The sequence below is a fragment of the Sylvia atricapilla genome, chromosome 14 (assembly GCF_009819655.1).
Source record: "Sylvia atricapilla isolate bSylAtr1 chromosome 14, bSylAtr1.pri, whole genome shotgun sequence".
Classification (NCBI taxonomy): Eukaryota; Metazoa; Chordata; class Aves; order Passeriformes; family Sylviidae; genus Sylvia; species Sylvia atricapilla.
In genome coordinates, this window is record NC_089153.1 from 9,234,818 (window position 1) to 9,255,863 (window position 21,046).

At 40.0% G+C, this 21,046-nt stretch overlaps 1 protein-coding gene across 2 annotated transcripts; it reads left to right on the forward strand.

Annotated features, from left to right (window-relative positions):
• Positions 1-88: 88 nt before the first annotated feature.
• SEC24A (SEC24 homolog A, COPII coat complex component) lies at positions 89-21,027 on the forward strand. 2 transcript variants are annotated; one of them, XM_066329031.1, is made up of 23 exons: positions 89-235; positions 4,954-5,475; positions 6,873-7,031; positions 8,727-8,804; positions 9,133-9,299; positions 9,903-10,075; positions 11,059-11,161; positions 11,944-12,070; positions 12,344-12,453; positions 12,811-12,923; positions 13,584-13,702; positions 14,347-14,402; positions 14,721-14,927; positions 15,237-15,357; positions 15,910-16,068; positions 16,564-16,737; positions 16,822-16,932; positions 17,324-17,499; positions 18,477-18,614; positions 19,230-19,334; positions 19,473-19,565; positions 20,076-20,179; positions 20,571-21,027. In XM_066329031.1, the coding sequence occupies exons 1-23, from the start codon at positions 187-189 to the stop codon at positions 20,683-20,685; spliced, it is 3,279 nt and encodes a 1,092-aa protein (XP_066185128.1). In that variant the 5' UTR covers positions 89-186; the 3' UTR covers positions 20,686-21,027. The 2 variants fall into 2 exon arrangements, with proteins under 2 accessions (XP_066185128.1, XP_066185129.1); XM_066329032.1 differs by lacking the exon at positions 89-235 and adding an exon at positions 4,644-4,758.
• The last annotated feature ends 19 nt before the right edge of the window (positions 21,028-21,046 follow it).

Here is a 21,046-nt window from a genome sequence, read left to right on the forward strand (position 1 = left end):
TCCGCCCCTCCTCGTGCCCGCCCAGCCCCGCCCCTGACCCCGCCCCTTAAGCCGCAGCGCCGCTCCCGGAAGTGCCACGTGTCTGCAGTGCGGCTGCGCGCGCCGCCCGGCAGTTCCGGTGGGTCCGTCCCCCCCGCCCGGGCCGGCGCCGCCACACGGGCGGCTCCGAGCGCACCCGGCCGAGCCATGGCCCAGCCCGCCGGGGCCCCCGCCGGCCAGCACCCCTACACCAACGGTGAGTGCGGGGCAGGCCCGTGGGGCTTGGCGCGGGATAAGGCCTGGCGGGGACGGCTCTCGCCCCGCGGCACTTCCCCCGGACCCAGGCCGCCCTTCGCCCCGGGGCAGCGGCGGCAGAGGCCGGTGCCCGCGGGCAGAGCGCGGGGAGGGGGTTCCGGGGAGCCCCGTTCGCCGCCCGGGTCGCTGGGTCACACCAGGCTGAGCTCGGCGATGTCCTCCCGGCAGCCCGGCCACCCGCGGCCCGGGGCGAAACGCAGCCGAATTCGGGAGGGGAGGAGCGGCGGCAGAGCCGGGCTCCTGGTGCGACCCCGGGAGCGGCGTGGGGCGGTGGGACCGGGCCCGGCCCCACGTGTCACTGAGGAAAACACAGAGCGGCTCATTAGGCAAAATAAATCTTCGTTCTGATTTATTTTCATGGCAGAAGTATCCCAGAGTACATTTGTCTGTCGGTATGAGCGTCTTTCAGAGCCCGTGTCTGTGCTGCCGAGGTAACACGTGCGGCTCGAGCTGCCCCAGGCCGTCCCTTAGTTCTGGTGGGTCCCTGTCGGTGACACAGGTGACACAGCCGAGGTTTGACCCTTTGGAACGAGACTGTACATGTGGCACTCTGGTTATCGCTGAGCTCAGCCTGCGGCGCTGCGGGGCTTTCTTATCTTGTCATTCTCGTAAAGCCGACATTATGTGGTTCTGTGTGCTGCAAACGGAAAGTCTTGGTTACTTTCTTCCCCCAAAAATGTATTTCTTTAAAAGGAGATGTTAAAGGTGAAACTGAACTTACTAGCCAATGTTTTAACGCAGTAATAAGAAATTCAAGGCCAGCCTTGTCTCTGTGTCTGTTTTCGTTGCATGTGTGCAAATCTGTGCTGATGGAAATGTCTCCTGATTTCACATACACATCCTCTGCACTTGCTTCCTTAATTATACACTTGTGTGTTTCAGTAGCTGTGCTGCATCATAAGCAGTTCAGTCATAATGAGATCTTTTGATTTTTCTTCCCCCTCCTCCTGCACAGTGTGTTTATTGCTGTTCTTCAAAGTCATCAGCAAAACGACAATTTGCAATTAACTGTGTAGCTGCTTCTAGGGTCAAGAGAGTGGGAAGAGTATGAATACAGTGTGGAGAGAGAGGCTCTGTCCTGGAGAACTTGTGGTCTGAGCAGAGACTGTACAAAGAGAATGTTAGCTAATGGAGTAACTGAGTGGGATGATTTACAGACTGGCATTGCTTTATGTTTGCTCATTTCCCTAGTGTCAGATTAAGCACATAATGGAAGTTATGGAGAGGCAGTTGAGAAAGAGGAATTTCAGGCTACTCAGCTGTCAGGTGTGTGAAAAATAAAGAACTGAAATGTAGTGTTATGCAAATACTAGGTAATAAAATGAAACAGTTTTTTTGGTGTATTAGAGATAAAGTTTGGTTGCTGGCCTTTGAAATACATCAAATTATTCAAGCATGGACTGTTCATGGCATTGTTCAAAATAGATGTTGAGAGGGTGCTGTGATCCTTGACCTTCATATTAACACCAAAGCTTTATAAAACAGTTTAGGGGGTACTAAGTGCTGTAGTGGTGCTTATAGTGGTCTGTGAGGAAAGAAAACTGTCAGTTGGACGATAAATTGTTCTATAGCTGTCAGCCCTTCTTTGCAGCCTGTTGCTTGCTGAAGTGTTTGCAGGTAACTCCCTGAGTTTGCATGTCCACTAAGGCAGTAAATTGTCACAGCAGCACCATGTGCTGCCCGGGAAATTGTTTAGCACAGAGCTTTGGGTTGCTTAGCAACAACCTTCCTCTCCTTCATTTCTGTTTGTCTTTTAATAGGACCACTATTCTGTACTCATTTAATTGCAGGTGTCTAATTTGTTTTCCAGTTGATAGATCTGAAGTGCAAACAAGAAGGAGAAGCAATTCTTTTAGAAATGTTTTGCTCTTCTCCTGTCATACCTTAGCATGGTACTTTGATGACATGAGGTGCATTAGGAGCTGCTGGGTTGGGAATCCAGTGGGTCAGAGTCAGATGAAATGGGCACTGGTGGTGACTGATTCCATGGCATCTCTTGGGATGTAACTTTTCAAAGTGTTTATCTTTGCATCTCTCTGGAGCTTGGAGACCTTGTGGCTGGCAAAAGCGATGTGCTGATAACTGGCTCGGAGTACGGGACAGTGAAATTTTTTATGGCGGAAAATATTACTTGGATCCTAGCCGTCCACATTAGTGCTCTGACCATTTTATAAAACCATCAAGTGGCCTTCATATATATTGTGGTGCTGTTCCTGATCTCTTAGAAACATGAAATGGCTTTGTTTTGTTGTAGAGGAGACTTTTGCTGTTAAATAGGTGGCCTTTCTTCTATTACTAATTCATTTCTGTGGTCTCTGAGTGTTGGCTGTTTTGCTGCTGTGCAGGTGAAGTAGCTCTTCAGTCCACACAGAATTCCTTGTTTATTTCTGGCTTCACAGAAAACCAACAGCATTTGGGGAAAGCTGGACAGCCTAGATACTCTTTGATGGGTCTCATAAAGAGGTCAGGTCAAGATGGGTATGTGGCAGTAACCAAACAGTGAGTCCTGAAAAGTTTTTGTGTACTGTGAAACTCTTTGTAAAGAGATTTTGTCCCTTAGTGCTATTTCTATAGCTTTTTGGGCAGCTTTGTGCAGACTTGTCTTGGAAACATAAACTATTACATGAGGATGACAAAGACTTTTCATTGTGTTTCTGACTTTAAAAATAAAAATTGAAATTGGAACATTGTTCTGTGATAAAGTGCCATAGAAAGTATCAAGTAGGTCAGTTTTTTGATATCACCTCACTTCCACTATTTTATCCTTAAGCAGGGAAAACAGTGCATAAGAGCAATCCAAATACTCTAATTTCTGCCTGGGATAGGGAGTCATTCCCTAGGGTGAAAAATCAAGTTATTAATTCAATTTGTATTTGTTCTGTATTTTCCTACAATTTATAGCGGTGTTGCTATATCAGTGTTTCTGCAGTGCAGTCAGAGGGTTTGATAAGAATTCATCATTTTTAAAGTTAGCAAGATTAATTGCCAGTGGAGTTTGTAAAGTGATTGTTGGAAACCATCTGGTACCCTGCAGGGTAGTTTTTGAAGGTTACTCCTAAGTGTAAGCACTTTTGTCTTTGAGGGATTTTTCTTTAAAGACCCTTGATTTTAGAGAATTATTAATTGCAAATGTCTAGGAGTAGCATTTGTAAGGACAGTAGGGTATAACTGGATTTCCTAACTGAATGATAAATTGCATGCTGAAATTAATGGTTGGAGAATAACATTATGTGTACCTTTTATGCACAAATGAGAGGCAGTGAGGATGAGATCACTGGCGCTGTAGTAGTAATATGGACCTGTGCAATATTCAGTGAATTAACAGCTGAGTGTGACCCAGAGCCTAAGGTTTTTTAGTGGATGAGGAGCTGAACAATCAGTGCGGTATTTGTCCTAACTAAGAATTTCAATGTATTCAAAGCATTTAGCTTAATTTATTGTCAGAAATGTGTGAGTTACTCTAACTTGGAAATGCGAACTTGCTCGCCTTTCAGAATTTAGCCATTACTTTTCAATAGGAAACCAACCATCTTTTTTTTTTTTTTTTTTTTTTAAATGTGTAACTGCCTGTGTGGAATGTTTCCAGTATCTAAGCTGTGTTTTTAGGGGATGAGGAGAGCCACAATATGACTGGCTGAACTGAATGATACAACACTGGAAAGTGTTTTGGTAAGTGTGAAGGAGCCATAGCTGGCTGTGGCCTGCAATATTTAGTGTGTTCTCCTCAGAAGAATTTCACCAAAAAATGATAGTCTCTCTTCAGCATGTCCATTTTGTGGCAATGGTACAAACAATCTGTAGTAGTACCTTTCTTGGTGGAGCTCTTACTGTACTGGAAATCCCATGGGATTCTGTCAACCTGTTCCTCTGTAAAACAGGAATCTTATGATATTTTTGCCCATGTTGTTTACTCTTTGGAGAGTTACTAACCTTTTTTTCAAATTTTTTCTTCAAATGAGTAAAACTCAGTTCATGTATACCAACCAACAAATGCATAATGAGCATCATCAACCTGTCAAGGTTTATTTCCCTGACTGGTGAGTTATTTTATGATAAACTTACCCTTCATTCTGTGTTGGTGACCAGTTTGCCACTCACATGAGCAGTATGTGTATGAGTAGTTCTCTTACTAAAATTAACTGCAGAAACTTTAATAGATGAAGTCAGTCACTTGAGAAGTAGTGTGGTGACCTGTGCTGGCACTTGGCTGTGGTGTCGTGGTGAGCTGACGTGTAGGCTGGTGTGAGCTGTCATGTGGAATGGAGTTCTTACGCAACGGATCTTCCGCTTTCAGTCTGCTCATGTGTGCTACTGCCAGTGGTGTGGGACAGTGCTCCTCTGTGGCAGCTCGCTTTTGGGGGTTTCTGGAGATTGGATGGGATCCTGTGTGAGTTTCAGTCCAGGAGCGTTGATGGTACTGGAATGCTTAATGGTTTCAAGGCTACTGTAAAACAAAACAAAGATGTAAGTGTCGATAGCAAAATACTGCCGAATTAATGTCCCTTGCAGTAGTACTTCTGTCACACCTAATGGTTTAAATTAAAAATGGCTTGGAGACTAATAAAATCCTAAGGAAAGACATTCACAGGAACATCTTTTATTTTCAGAAATGATACACAACACTGACTTCCTAAAGAGTGTAGTTTTTTATCATTCCAGGCCCTGTTCAGAATCAGCTGATGCATTCCCCAGATGGCCAAGGATACAGTCCTGCAGTTCCAGGATCATACTCCCATCAGATGCCAGCAAAGGTTCCTCCACACCAGGCTTCTGGACAGTATGGCTATAGTGGCTCTCAGAATGTTTCTCAATTAAACAGTTACCAAGGACCTGGCCAGACTCTCAATAGACCACCAGTGGCAGCTTTCTCTGGGTCACCAGTACAACAGCCAGGTCCTGTTCCACAAGTGCTGCCGCCTGCATTACAGAACTCAGCTGCTGTATCATCTGCTGGGAGTTTTCCTCCTGGAGCCAGCCCACCGGTGCTTTCAAACTGGCAGTACAGCCAGACTCCTGTGAGCCAGCCACTCGGGGCTCAACCGGGCCACTTGGCTCCTGTGCCTGGGACGGGGTCAGCCCAGCCGCCGGCGTCGTTACCGGGAAGTACCAACCCTGCAGGGAGTTACCAATATGCTGCTTCTCCGGGGGCTCCTCCGCTGCAGAACAGCTACATGAAGCCAGGTAACCACAACTTTTTGATCTTTTACCTGTGTCCATTTTTCAACGACCTTTTACAATAATGAGTACAGAACTGACTCTGCAGTGACGTTTTGCTTGTGGAAGATTGTTAAAGCCAATACACTCATCAGAAATACCCAGATGCTTTCTTTGGGTTAGAAATAAAAGTTCTGTGCCCAGGTTGAGTGTTTCATCTGGCTGGAGCAGGTAATTCCTGAATGATGTCCCGTTGTTTTGGGATGCTGTGTGTGTGTGATGCTACTTCTGTAACCTTCACCATTTCCTAGGGTAACTGTTGGAGCATTAGCATGTTTCAGTCCAGGACTTCACCACTGAAAACTAGTTCTATTTAGTAAGCATGGTCAGTAACCACTTGATTCAGGTAATTTTCTGAATAGCCTGTCAGCACAGCCATAACTGGAGCACAGCCTGGAAAGAAAACTGAAAAGCATTCCGGGGTGTTGAAATAGAGGTCAGTTCAATGGAAAGCTTCCTTCCTCCATTCTTGTAATTTTCACATTTAATGATAATTGTCAGTCTTCAGAAAGTACTCTAAAAGTAGGAGACTTTGCTCCTGCTGTTTTTCTGTTGGTATATGCAGTGGTAAAAGCTTTTCTAACACAAAATAGCTCTATTGTGCAACTTGTGATTATTATGGAAACACAGTTAATATTCAAGTTTCTCTTTGCCAAACTGCTGTATGTTGTTAGTTTTTTTCTGACTAAGCATGCAAACAGGACCTAGGTACAGAAATATTTCCCATGTAAAAGCAAATAATTTTTCTTGTTAAGTGCTTTTTAGCCTCATTAGAGATTTTTACGATGCTAATTTTTTTGTTATATGCCTGCCTAATTTTCTTATGCTGTTCAAAATGTCTGAAGCTCGCAGAATTTATGAAACTATTTCTGGCACTTAATTGGAATAAACAGTTAGTACTTTGGAACTAGGGAGGAAAATGCAGAGAAATTTTGGAAATGTGGCATATGAAATGAGAGCAAGTGTTTGGAATAAGTAATTTTTATATCCATTCAATCCTCCTGAGCCATTTCCCTGGATTTTTTTTGCGTAACAGTGATCACTTTTAAAATCAATTAAACTTGTTTGGTGATTGCTCCAAACTTGGTTATAGAGTTGGGATATTTTCTATACATCTTGAAATTCTTGCCAACAATAGCAATAAAAAGCTGAGAGATCAGTAGCTAAAGGAACCCAGAATGTGAAAAACATGAGACAGAAACAACCTGAAGTTGAGACCCATGTGTTAGGATTTATGTATCCCATGCTGTTCAATCTTTGAATAACAGGAATACTTAGAATTCAATCTGTGTGTTTTTGTAATAAAACTTCAGTGACCTTTTTCAGCTGGGTTAAACTCCTCATAAAAGTTAATCTCTTTATAGGACCTGCACCTCCACCAGTGACTCAGCCTGTAACTCCACTCCACCCTCCAAGGCCACCTTTAGGACCTCCACCAGTTGCTGGGCCACCTAGGCCATCACCAGCAGTAGCAGGACCACCTAGTGCACAGTCTCTGCTAAAATCAGCTACAAACCAAGAAGGTAAGAAACAATGTGTTCTTTATGTTGAATTAAAACATTGCAACTTGGTGTAGTGTGCAACCTTTAAAGTCAAGCACATTGTTATATTAGAGACTCAAATTGTAAAATTAATACTAATACAGCTAAAAATTTAATCTGAAAAGAACAGGTAAGGATCTGGAAAGAAGAAAAATTCTTGTAAACAAACGTTAATAAAATCTAAGAAATTAACAGTTGAAAATAGATTTTAATTAGAAATAGATTTTAATAGAAATTAAGAGTTGAAAATTTCCAAGTGCTGTTTTACATGGCCATGTCTCCTGTAGTTGGCATTGCTTTTTATCTTTTTTGTGTTGAAAAGTGATAGGGAAATTCTCATTTCTCTGCATTCCTGACTACTGGGAGGACAGAAATCCATGTATGACTCCCTTTATTGTTCATTCTACAGGGAGAGATAAAATGTGGACCTTGCAGTTCCTTGCTGTTTATGTAGCTGTACCTTATTCTTCTCTGTAAAATCACTGAAACACACATCCTGCATTTGTTAGTTTTCTGAAGGAAGTTACTAGAGGCTGTGAAGTGTCAGCTGTTGAAGACAGATACCTGACTTTGTGTCTCCTGTGGGCCCTGCACAAATATGCCATTGTTGAAAAACTCTTCAGGCTCTGTATCAGACAGACTCCAGTTGTTTGGCATTTAGTGCCCATGCTAGATGGGGCCATGTGCGAGTCGGCAGCTTTATTTTTACATACTTAGTTCTGTCAAAGCTGTTGATTCCTTGCATGTTCAGATTGACAGCTTCTTGTCTGTGGTCGCTCTGTGAGCACAAGAATAGTGTGTTCAGATTTAGCTTACTTTGCAATGTATTAAATGCATTAGAAACAGCTTTTGCGTAGAAAATATTTTCTTCGTCATGAAGAGAAACATTTTCAGAGTCCTGGAGAGATAAAAATGTTTAGTCTCTGAAGCAGGTTGACTGCTGCTAGCAAGATTCAGTGTGTAATGTAAGTTCCTTTTATTGGGTCATCTTTGAAGATTTTAATAAAAAATGGTAATAAAAATAGAGTACCTACTTGTCCTTAGCAATATATAGTTGTGTTAGTATATTTAGACATAGTTGGCTTACCAAAAACTGTCCTTTGGGAGCACTCTGAGATTCAGGGTTTTTCCTATCTTGAGTGGTATTTGACTGTGTCAGAGCTGTTGCTGTTTGGTGAGCAGTAGTGGACTAAGTGTGTAAGTGTAGGAAATTAGGTGTTTCTGTGAATTGTCAGTGGAAAAAACTCTTCAGGGAAGTCCAAACCACAGGTTACTTGGAAGACTTCAGCTAGTCTAAAGAGACTTCCTCTGCTGAGGAGGAAGTGTCCCCTCACCCTTTACTGCATGTCGGCTTGGAAGCTATGGCAAATCCCTAATCTGAAGGAGTTGTAAAAGATTATTGAACCAGAACTGTAGAGACTTTTGTTTTCCTTAAAAGAAAAAAAAAAAAAGATTGTGATATTTTATGAATGTCCTTTGTTGAGGTCACGTCTGCAGGGGCCATGTGTGTGAGAAAGAGGACAAAGTATATATTTAATTCAGTTTCATCCTGGGTCAAAACCAAAGTAGATTCAAACTATGCTTGTCTTATATGCAAGTAGGATATTTTTTGCAGTTATCTCACTAAAATTTCTTCGTAACTTGTGCAAATTTTCCTGTGGTTGTTTTTCTTTAAAGGTGATGCCAGATCTGCTGCCAGTGATGTGTCTGTAGTGCAAAACAGCTACGACGCAATTGAGGGTGGTGGCCTCATGGGTAAGGCTTTGGGAGTAAAAACGGTTGGTATTATTATGGAACTTTTAAGAGTCTGGAAAAGATAGAAGAAAGAAGTTGAAGTGTTTGTGTACAAACATGTACCTGGTTCAATGCCTCTCTTGAAGCTAAATGTGAAATTTGAAGCATTGACAATTAGCATGTTTTTGCCTGTGATATGTAAAGTAGGTGAGAGCCCTTTGCAAAGTTGACAGCAGCTGTATTTTTTATACTTACAACCTAAAAAACCTGAACAGGCAGCTCTCCTGTCTTACTAATGCCTCAAGATACAGTTTTTCAGAAATTAAGTATCTGTCTACTCTGCTTCCAGCAACTCCACATCATTCTCCCGCAGCCCCGAATCTTAAGATGAATAGAAGTGTTGGATATTCTTACCCTGCCTTACCTCCAGGCTACCAACATACTTCTCCCCCTGGAGCACCAGGAATGAATACATCTGCTTTGCAATATCCAGATGGAGCAAAACATTTCCACCAGGTAAAGAGTGTCTGGTTTCTATCTCATTACTACCTCCAGTGCGGGTGTGTGGGTAAAGAAAAATTATGGCTAGCAGATGTTGTGCATCCCTAGGATGCTGCTGCTTTTGTTCCCTGTTTGTTCCCCGTTTGTTCAAGAGGACAGACATAACCCACAATTAATGTTTTTGTATGTGCCTTGGTACCAGTTTGGAAAAGCTGTGTGCCAGCTCTTTGGGAAATGTTCCACTCTCAAATCTCATCAGGATGTTTCTTTTGAAACTTTCAGCTGCTTTTGGCATGTTTCTCTTTCGTGGCATTGTTATTGTTAGCTGAAGTATTTGGTTTTTCTTTCCCTCAACTTTCAAAGTGAACTGACCAATACTTTCTCCAGCTGAGCCTCTGTATTTCAAGATCTTTATAGGCAATTTATGCTACTGTTTTCCTCTGTTATATTACATGCATAAGTCAAGTTCATGTGACAGCCACTGTTCTAAATATATTGATACAGTGGCAGTTAGTACATGAGCAAAACAAACTGAAAGGGATATATATGTGGTTTAAATGGACTGTGGATTTCATCTAAGTAATTAGTGCTAATTTGTGAAATTTTATTTGACTCTAGCCTGCCCTAGGCACTAATCACTTAACTGCATCAATGGGTGGCCTGAGTCTACAGCAAGAAGGGTTAAGACCTGTGAATCTTCTTCAAGAAAGAAATATTCTTCCTACCACCCTTTTGAAGGCTCCTGTTCCCAACTTGCATGAAGACATCCAGAAGCTCAACTGCAATCCTGAGTAAGATGCATTTGCTATAATACATCAAGATAGATAGAAGTATAAATTCCTACTTATAAACATAACTTCACAAAATGTTTTCTTCATTTTATGAGTAGAAAATATTGAAAATGGGCTTCAGTGTGTTATGATAAAGGCAGTAAGTGGGTTTAACTGAAGAGGGGAAATCAGCTTTGTAGAAAGCATGAGGAAAAATTTGTTAACAAGGCATCTATAGCTAGGTATGGTACCAAACTTTTATGCCTGGCAGTGAGTATGAATGAGAAGACATAAAATAGGAGTTAATTCAGTCAGGTGAAGTACACCAGAAAGATTGTGCATGAAGAAAAATGGATGACCTCTGTATTGAAAAGTAACCATTTAAAACAATCGAGTAAATGAAATTTCAAACAAGAGGCTGGCAGTTGGTTAATCAATTATTCTCTCTGAGGAGACTGCTCAAACTGTGTATAGCCAGGGACTCCTGCTTTGCAAATATTTTTATGGTAGGTAAAGGATATAACAGTGCCTTTGTGATGTTGTTCATGCAAACAAGCTGGACAGGATTTGCAAAACTACCACATACATCTGCATTTTGTGGAAGCTGCTGAGTGCTCAAGACTCTGAAAATGATTGTGAGCTTGTTTATAGTTACTAAGTTTTTTAAACTGCCTTTTAAACATTGCCAGTTCTAATTTATTCTAAAATAACATTTAGTATATAAAGATTTGGTGCAACTTTGACTATTGTTATGCTTAACTTTGACATGAGTGACTAAAATGACACTCAGTTCTGTGTAAAGAGCATTTGTATAAAATAAGAACTCAAAGTATGTACTGTGGGTCAAGCTCAGACAGAAACAAAATGATTTGATGAAAGAGATGGAGAAAATCTTTCATCTGGAAATGGAAATTCACCATTAAATCTCTAGAAAAATATACTGTACTAGTGAAATCATAATTTATTTGAAAGCCTCTAAAAATAACCCTTTGTCCTTCATGTAGGTTGTTCCGCTGTACCCTGACTAACATTCCTCAAACTCAGGCCTTATTGAATAAAGCCAAACTTCCTTTGGGGCTCCTGCTTCATCCTTTCAAAGACTTATCGGTATGAGAAATATTCAAAACTTTACATGCTGAAATATCAACTATGCCTTTACGAGAGTCCAGACAATGGACAATGAACTATAAAATAAGGGCAGGTACCTTGGCCCAGAAAAACTACCAGAGTAACTGACATTTCCTTGTTCCATACAGATCGTGGTAATTTTTCTTAATTATTTCTACCTATAATTTTTAAACCTTCAGATCTCGCTTCTTAATAAAAAAGAGAGCCTCCCAAACCTTAAAAAACTGAAAGCTTAAAGGCAGCACAGAATTTGGACTGTGATAGAAGGCGCCATCTAAATTCCAGGTTGTCACGTATCAGTTGTAGTTATTGATTTCAAACTTAATGCTACTTCTAAACTCAAGACTAGACAAAGTTGAAGGGATTTGGATGTCATGTGATAGCCAGAAGACTTTGAATTTAGCAATGTCTCACTTATACGTTGTCTTTTTTTCTCAGTTTAATTGATTTTTCAAAGATTTGGACTTTTTTTCCCCCTGCTTTTTGATCTGTATTGGGTGCAGTACTTGATCTTAAACCACGAGTGTAAAATTCAAGAATTTAGAGGCTTGAAAAGGGAATCCACGTAGTCAAATATGTTAGAGCTCAGTTCCTACCTGTCATATTAAGGAATGACAGGGATGCTGTGAGGATGTAGAAGTACTCCTTTCAACAAGGAGTTGCTTTGCCTCACTAGCCAGCACAGTGTAGGTGGTGTTGTTACCACAGGTGAACAGCTGCAGGGTGAGGATGCTTTAAAACAGGAAGTTTTTCCTTTCCAGCAATTGCCAGTGGTCACTTCCAGTATTATTGTGAGATGCCGTTCCTGCCGGACGTACATCAACCCTTTTGTCAGCTTCCTAGACCAAAGGAGATGGAAATGCAATTTGTGCTATAGAGTCAATGATGGTAAGTTTTAAACATGCTTTAAAGTGTTGCAATTAACCTTTCCCACCTTGGCCCTTGAGACTGGAGTGTTGTTGGCCACATCAGTGGGGGGATTATTGTCAGTCAAGAGAAGTGTTTCCCAGTGACAGTGGTGTCCCTAAAGAAATACTGTTCCCCCAAGCAGTCCCTCAGGGACCTTTGCACAACAGCCACAAAAGAGTTGGTATATTTGTTTTAAAATACAGCACAGCCAATACTAGTGTGAAATACTAATATATAAACTTACCTGCATAGTTCCTGAAGAATTCCTGTATAATCCTGTGACAAGAGTATATGGAGAACCTCATAAAAGACCTGAAGTCCAGAATGCTACTATTGAGTTTATGGCTCCATCTGAATACATGGTAAGGCTTTTTTTATTTCTTCTCTCCCTTTGTTTTATTTTCAGAGGCAAGTCAGAGAAAGTTTTATGTCAGAGGATGCTTTCTGGTTCAGTAGAACAGCTGTTGCCTTAAGGTGTCTGAGAACTTCAGAGAGTTCACTTCTAAACATTTATGATGTCAAAGTTGTTCTGTATTTAGAATATATAGGTATCTTTGGAAGAAAACTAGAATTCTGGTATCACCAAGTAAGGCAAAGGCATTCAGAAATTTTAGCTATCACCTGCCTGCTGTTTTAGCAGTTTAAACTTGCAATGGGATGAATAAACCAAATCTAACAAACACTGTTTGAAAATTAAAGGTAATCTTTTCTTTGCTCAGCTGCGTCCACCTCAGCCACCCGTGTACCTCTTTGTGTTTGATGTCTCTCACAATGCAATAGAGACAGGATACTTGAACACAGTCTGCCAGACCTTGTTAGACAATCTTGACTCGTAAGTACCTTTGTCTTAAAATATCCCATTTTTATTCCTCTTAAGAAACTCGTGATAGACACCAACCTGCCAGTCCTTTCTGTTTGGAAGACAAGTTTCCTAGTGTGGGCAAACAATGGCCAGTGTTGTGTTGAAATGTACCATAAAGCTGTAGTCTTTTTCCCACCACAGCTACACCAGTAGAAAAGTTTTATAATTTTGAGGCTTGATTTTCAGTCTGACTCTTTCCTATATGCTCCATCAATCCCCAAAAGAATATAATGGCATGTCTATGATACCTTTTGAACTGTATTTTTTAAAAGCTGAAATTTTAGATAAGTATTTGCTGAGTCACACATCTAATAAACTTCTCATAAAATGCGTACTATTTGAATTTACATAAACACTGCTTGGTATTTTGCAGTTTATTTCTTCCTTTTCTTCCACTTCTGATTACTCTCTTGAAAGGTTTTCACCTGTCTGCTAGGTGACTCTACCATGAACTCCTTTTTTGTTATGGTTTTTGTTCTTTTCAAAATGACTTAGGGAAGCTTTTGCAGTCTAGTTGTTAAACTAACTGCTTGGTAACAGCCATGGAGAGATGCAGTGGATGTTAAAAAAAAAAAAAAAAAAAAAAAAAAAAGCCTGCATCTTATTGAACACCATATGTCTCATTTTCAGGCTTCCTGGGAACACTAGAACAAAAATAGGCTTCATAACATTTGACAGCACAATCCATTTCTACAGTCTTCAGGAAGGTCTTTCTCAGCCTCAGATGCTTATCGTTTCAGATATTGAAGGTATGCAAAAATAATTTTTGTGATCAGTATCTATTAATGACTTCTGGTTGTGACAGCCTTTAAAAATATGTATCTGGTGGGAGTTTCTAGATCACACCATTAGTCTCTCTAGTAATGACTTTAGAAGTACCATATGTGTGAGTTTGTCTGTGAAGACATCTCCTGGATGTCTGAGCAATGCTGTGGCTGCTCATGACTTCAAACATGAAGACAGCCTTCCTAACTTCTAGTTTAATTTGTACAATTCTCTAGATTCATCTTGAAATCCCAAATACTGATGCTGAATACCTTTCTATAGATTTTCTTGTGGCTGGTGCTTAGTGCTTGTCCTTCTGTCTTTTGTTTCAAATCACTTTTCACTGGATGTTATTAGACAGGGTAGATTGAACACTGGAAATATTTGCTATGTGATTTTATTTCATAGTCTTGATTATCCTTCAGCCCTGTTGATTGCTACTCTAACATGGGCTTCTAGCCACAGGAATGCTTATGAGGAAAAAAGGAAGTCCACATAATTGTTTGCATGGGTTAATACAATGATACTGTGTATTTTTTCCCAGTAAGTATGATGGTTGGCAAATAAAGTCAGGGAAAGTTTGATGTGTTTTTAAAAGATAACTCAAATTTTTTTTTTTCACTTTCAGATGTATTTATACCAATGCCAGAAAACTTACTAGTAAATTTAAATGAAAACAAAGAGGTAAGAAGCAAAGACTTTCTTACATAACTATTGACATTTACATAATTTGGGATATGTTTGGTAATTTTTTTGATTAATTAATGCTCATTAACAACTGCTGTTCAAATGCAAAGTTTGAGCAAGAAAAAGGTCTTTTATTGCTGTCACTGTAAATTCTTGCCAACCTGAAACAAGACAATATTTCAGTTCTTCTAGGACTTCCTCTTTGTTGCCTTAATATTGGAAGTGCTAATATTTGGTTTTGTTCAGTGATCAGCTCTATATAAAGTAGAAAAACCATGAAGACTCAGAGATCTAATACTGTTTTCTCACTTGTAGCTAATTCAAGATCTGTTGAAGACATTGCCACAGATGTTTACCAAGTCCCTGGAAACTCACAGTGCTCTGGGGCCTGCATTACAGGCTGCCTTTAAACTGATGTCCCCCACTGGAGGTAGAATCACTGTCTTCCAGACACAGCTCCCATCTGTGGGAATGGGAGCACTAAAGTCACGAGAAGAGCCAAACCAAAGAGCAACAGCAAAGGTTAGCAAAGCAAAAAGGTTGAGAGTACTAACAACCCGGTTCTGTGCATGTAGGTGGTTCTGGGATTTCCTCTTCTGGGTTAATTTTGTGCTTGTCTTGTTCCTTTGTTAAAGTAGAAAAAAAAAAAAAAAACAAACAACAAAAGAAAAACCAAGCAATATAAACACAAATTAATTACTTAGGTTTTTTGATAAAATATTTTTAATCAATGATGGAGAATTGTTTATAAGTGTCCCTTAAAACAGGCAATAAATGTATGTATCAATTTGAATTTCCTTTGTATTTTGTAATTCTCCTCTGTGTTAACAGGATATACATCTGACACCATCAACTGATTTTTACAAGAAGTTGGCCTTGGACTGTTCAGGGCAACAGGTTGCAGTGGATTTATTTCTTCTTAGTGGGCAATATTCTGACTTGGCTTCTCTAGGTAAGACATATTAAGCTGTTTTGGGGCATGGAACTCTTGTATTTTGAGAAAATGCATAGCATCTGTGTTAATACTTAGCAGATGAACTTGAATTAACCTAGTGTGTCAAGATACAAACTGTCACTACTCGCTGAGCAGGGACAGTGAATAGAATGTAATCTTTCAGTCCTGATTTAACCTACTTACTTTCATGCCTCCCTTAGTGAGTCAGGTTTCTTGTGCTACTGTTACAAGTAGTGGAAATACTTTCTTCCTTTTTATACCTTTTAACCATCAGTGTCATTGCCTTTAGAGCAAGTTTTATTAGCATTCTAATATTTTTTTTTTCTATTTAACCAAACTTTCAAGTGACAGCAATTTCAGGTCAGTGGAAAATTATTTCACACCTGAAACTTATCACATACTAGAATATACAGTTGTGCTACATCTCTGTCTCTGTAGGCAGGTCTGTAACTCTGTATCTGAGTGATTTGCAGGTGTGAACAATTTAACAGTTTAAAGACTGCAGCAGCAACTGTCCGCACTCTCCAATGTGTACTGGTTTTGTTTCAGGTTGTATATCAAGGTATTCTGCAGGTAGTGTCTACTACTACCAATCTTACCATCATAAACACAACCCTGTCCAGGTGGAGAAATTGCAAAAGGAACTGAAGCGATATTTAACTAGAAAGATTGGGTTCGAGGCTGTCATGAGGATAAGATGTACCAAAGGTCTGAATTCACCTTCTTAGATTTTTGGGGAGTGGGGAAGAGGGAAGTGGGTGTTTGCTGTTCTTTGGGAATGGTTTTATTGGTGTTCCAGCTGTTTTGAAACCAAAACGCAAAGATGAGAAAAGTAAAATTCAGTACCAGGGATAGGACATTTTTTTAAAGACTATTTGCAATGTGTTTTCTGGCATCCAAGTTCCAGTTTGTAATGGTCAAAACTGGAAATTTTCCTGGACTGCTATTTCAGCTAGGGACTGTTTTTATAATCTAGATACTTTCTACTACTCTGCATTGATCTCTTGCTAATTATCACTTTCTGCTAGGCTTTGTGGCTTCTTTGGATGAGTTGTCAGTTTGCAGTATTTATCTTTTCTGAAAATAATGAATTTCATTGAGAGGGAACATTCCAGTACAGTCATATATATTGATGGCAGATCTGTACATGGTGCCTATACTTCACAGCTATAAACCCCAAACTGATTCATGATTATCTTGTAGGTCTTTCCATTCATACTTTCCACGGGAACTTCTTTGTACGATCTACAGACTTGTTGTCATTACCCAACGTAAACCCAGATGCAGGATACGCTGTGCAAATGTCAGTGGAAGAGAGTCTTACAGATATGCAAGTTGTTTCTTTTCAGTCAGCTCTCCTCTACACCTCCAGCAAAGGTAGGGTTAGATTGAGCCAACAGTGGCACTCGTAGTGTTGCTTCACAAAGCAAGAATGGAGGTTACAGTTTTCTTTTCTTGCAGGTGAAAGACGGATTCGTGTCCACACTATGTGCTTACCTGTTGTCACAACACTGAGTGATGTGTACCTAGGGGCAGATGTGCAGGCCATCACTGGGCTCTTAGCCAATATGGGTGAGTGTGCTAAGAGTTCGTTTGTGGATGTGCTTGGATTGGATCTTTAAAGATCTGAGCAATAATCCTCTGGGAAGTGACATTAGAATAAAAGATTCTCCCTTGTTCTAAGAGTACTTTCAAAGTCCCAAACCTAAGAGACTTTTGGTTTTAATGCTTGGCTTAGGTGAAGGATCAGTAGAGCTGTGTGTAATCACCTGGGCTTAGGCTTAGTCTGGTGCATCATTGTGGGCCCCAGCTTTTCCCGGAAACCTGACTTCCCTTGCATGTAGTAAAAGCTTAAGCTGCATCAACATATGTGATAAAGTGAGAGAAGTTAATGTTTGTGACTGTATTCCTGCCACGGGAGGGAGGAAATCCCTCTTATGTGAACCTTGTGCTCTGTTTCCAGCCGTGGACCGCTCTGTTTCTGCTACGCTGAGCGACGCTCGGGACGCCCTGGTCAATGCAGTGATAGATTCTTTAGCTGCTTATCGCTCCTCCGTGCTGAGCATCCAGCAGCCTGGGCTCACAGCTCCCTTCTCACTGCGCCTCTTCCCACTCTATATACTGGCACTCTTAAAACAGGTGAGAGGGGAAAGGAAGCCAGGAAAGAGGATGATTGTTTGGCAGGTCAGCCTGAAGTAAAAGGACAGTTCTTCAATGGAGAATGATTCAGCTCAAAAGCAGGAATTTAGAAGTGTGTGCGTAAAACCAAAAGTATAAATGTTTTAAGCAATGGAAGGGCAAAATAATAAAGACGCTGACTAGTGAAGAGAATGTGTCAGGGTACTGACAGTGCTTTCTCAGGAATCTCAATTTTGTACGTTTCTGGAAATGTAGATCCACACAGCAGTTCAGTGTGGATTAGAAGAGAGCTGGGTGCATGGCAGAGAGGGAGTTGGCTGGCTGTTCTTGCAAGAGGTTTAAAGCATTTCACAGTATTTGCTCCGTGTGAGTATTTTTAAATTGAATTTCCCTGAACTGATACTAGAAGTCATTTAAGTGTTGGACAAAGTGGTTTCTTGGTTCAAAAAGAAGTTTTGGATTCATACATCTTGATTAGGAATTAACCAGCATATTCATGTGAAAGGCTTGGTAAGCATTTGATCCAGTCAGGTGGGAGGAGTAAGCCCTACTTTGATTTATAGCTTTTTTGTGGTCCCAACAAGCCAGGACTATCTCTTTCTTGTAAATACAGACTTTAGATTCTGTACATTGAAGCCAATTGTAAACTGCTCCAATATTTATTCCTTTAAATTTCATCAAGCAGCATTTTTGAGGTGTAGGTTAGAGAGTATTTCAGGATGCTTTCATCTCAGCTGTAGTGCTCACTAGAAAGGATTGGTGGTGCCAGGTCGAGTTTAATTCTAAAATCCAGAAATGGGAATGAGACTTGTATGATTTATATGTGAAACACTGAAGAGAACTATGGAAAAGTAAAATACAATGGGAAAGCACTTCAGGTACATCTCTAAAACTTAACTAAGTAATAAGCAGTAAGATGTGTGAAATTCAGCTTATCTTTGCTTTAATGCTTAAACTAAATGCCTGATGGTTTGCAGAAAGCATTTCAAACTGGGACAAACACACGTTTGGATGAACGCATCTTCACCATGTGTCAGGTGAAAAACCAGCCCCTTGTTTACCTCATGCTCATGACACATCCCAGTCTGTACAGAGTTGATAATCTCACAGATGAGGTGAGTCTGCCTTGCTACATAATCTGTTTCATCCCAAAGATTTGTGTGATGTAAATGTTTTAAAAGTCTCCCAAGTTTTCCATATTAAAGCTGCACAGCTAAAATGTAATGTTTCATATTCTCCCACTTGTTGCATTTATGCATTTGTTAGTTGGGACTGGTTTGATGAATTCTGGAGAGAAGCTTTGCTATGGATGGATGGGGAAGGTTTTTTCCTAACTTATTTCACCTTTGTCTTGTGTCATTATCTTGTGCTATAAATCACATTATCATAATGTGTAAAACCCTGAACAATTTTAGAAATCACATCTTTGGTACCTAACAAATTGGATATTCCAATTCTAGAACTGATTAAGATATATTTGATGAAATTCACCCTCTCAAAACATTAAGATTTATTAGTAAATTATTAGTAAATTTAAAAAATCGTTTCCTAAGTATTTATTAGTAAATTATTAATGAATAAAGTAAGTTATCACATTAAGTATGACTTGAGCTAAACTGAGAAAAACAGTCCAGGTCCAGTATCCAGTGTAATAGATCCTACTCTTATTTAACATTCTGTTCTGGTTTTTTGCATCAAGACGTGAACCACTGTTTTTATCCTTCTTTCAGGGGGCTCTTAACATAAATGACAGAACTATACCTCAGCCACCCCTTCTCCAGCTGTCAGTGGAGAAGCTGAGTAGGGATGGTGCTTATCTTATGGATGCTGGCTCTGTAAGTTGTATGGCGGGGGAGATTTTAAAAAGTATCCAAGTTTACTTGGTGTGTTCTTTCTGAGAATCCAAAATCTGTACAAGACTGCTGAGGTGTGTTTTGGGTTGGGCTAATGTTGTTATGATGGGTGTCTTTCAGGTGATGTTTCTGTGGATTGGGAAGAACTGCGGGCAGGGCTTCATCAGCCAAGTCCTTGGAGTCCCAAATTATGGCTCAATACCACAGAATATGGTATGTGCTTGCTCTGCACATCAGTCTTACACACAGTGCTTCCACAATATCACTTGTATGAGAATTAAAATACACTACTCACATGTTGGCCCTCTAGTGGTATAGATCCAGATCCAAGGAAAGAAATCATTTCTGTTACCTCTTGGAGTTTCTTCCCATGAAGACACAGTGGGAAGGGGCTGACAATGATGGAGTTTCTCAGACCTGTGGGAGCAGACTAAGAATGCTTGCAAATAGTGAGCACAGTGGGTTAGTGGGAAGTCCTTTAGTTTCTCCACAAAACAGGAGTCAGTCACAGCTCAGTCATCACCATTCTGACAGCTAATTGCTGATAGCAGTTTAGTCCTCTGGACTCTTTCAAGCCCTTCAAAGAAACTGAAACTATACATCACAAAACGTATCCTTATTGGGTTTTCTTTATACCAAATGAGTTGGGCTAGTTTAAGTATTCCTTTTACTGTTTTCCTTGAAAATACCTTGTTTGTATTAATGAAACCCTTTGGCTTTTAGACACATCTCCCAGAACTTGAAACTGCGGAATCCATCAGAACACGAGCTTTTGTTTCTTGGCTGAGAGAACAGAGACCTTTCTTTCCTATACTATATATAATAAAGTAAGTGGTTTTTAACAGTCTTTTTACTTCTTCAGCAGCCTGTTAACAATACATACTTGGATATCATATCCTGAACTTCCTTAATGCAAGGAATGTTATTCTTAACAATAGTGTGTGCTGTGCCTGACAGATTTTGACTACAGATTTGAGCTGTCTCCAATTAGAATTTCAAAAGACTAAATGTCACAGAAGAATCTTTAGGTAATGTCAGATAAATGTAGTAAGTACTGGTAAGAGCACTTATTAGGATTAATCACTACTAAGGGCTATTTGAGATCATCTTTTCATATGTCCTTAAGCTCTTGAAATGTCTTGCCACTTGACTTGTAACTTTATTAATGCCCATGGCAATTGTTTATTCCATTCAAACACTTATATTTTTGTTTTTAAGGGATGAGAGTCCATTGAAATCAAGTTTTCTGCAAAATATGATTGAAGACAGAACAGAATCAGCCTTATCATACTATGAATTCCTCCTTCATATACAGCAGCAAGTGAATAAATGAAACACTAGCATTTGGCTTACTTAAGGAAAGATTTTGCAGTAAAGAATGATTGTGCTTGTAATATTCATTAAATCTGTGGCCTGAGGCAGTTGATGAGAAGTTCTCACTGTGATTTCAACGAACTAAAGCAAATAAAGGACCACATCTGAGAATCAAATGTGCAACTACATAATATTGTACCTTAAAAAAATCAAACTGTTGGAACTGGTTGAGCACCTTTAATTTGCTGCAAATCGTGTTTTTACTGTAAGTAGTTGCAGCATGAAGTACATTTACAAAGGCAATACTGAGAAGGTGAAATACATTTTGTAAAATAAAGAGTTCTTTGTTGTTCAAAATGTATATTTCTGTAACTTTTTTT

Coding starts and splice junctions, on each gene's coding strand:
- SEC24A (XM_066329031.1), top strand. CDS start 187: ATGGCCCAGCCCGCCGGGGCCCCCGCCGGCCAGCACCCCTACACCAAC. Junction 11,162..11,943: donor ATCCTTTCAAAGACTTATCG/GTATGAGAAATA, acceptor TTTCCTTTCCAG/CAATTGCCAGTGGTCACTTC. Junction 13,703..14,346: donor TATCGTTTCAGATATTGAAG/GTATGCAAAAAT, acceptor TTTCACTTTCAG/ATGTATTTATACCAATGCCA.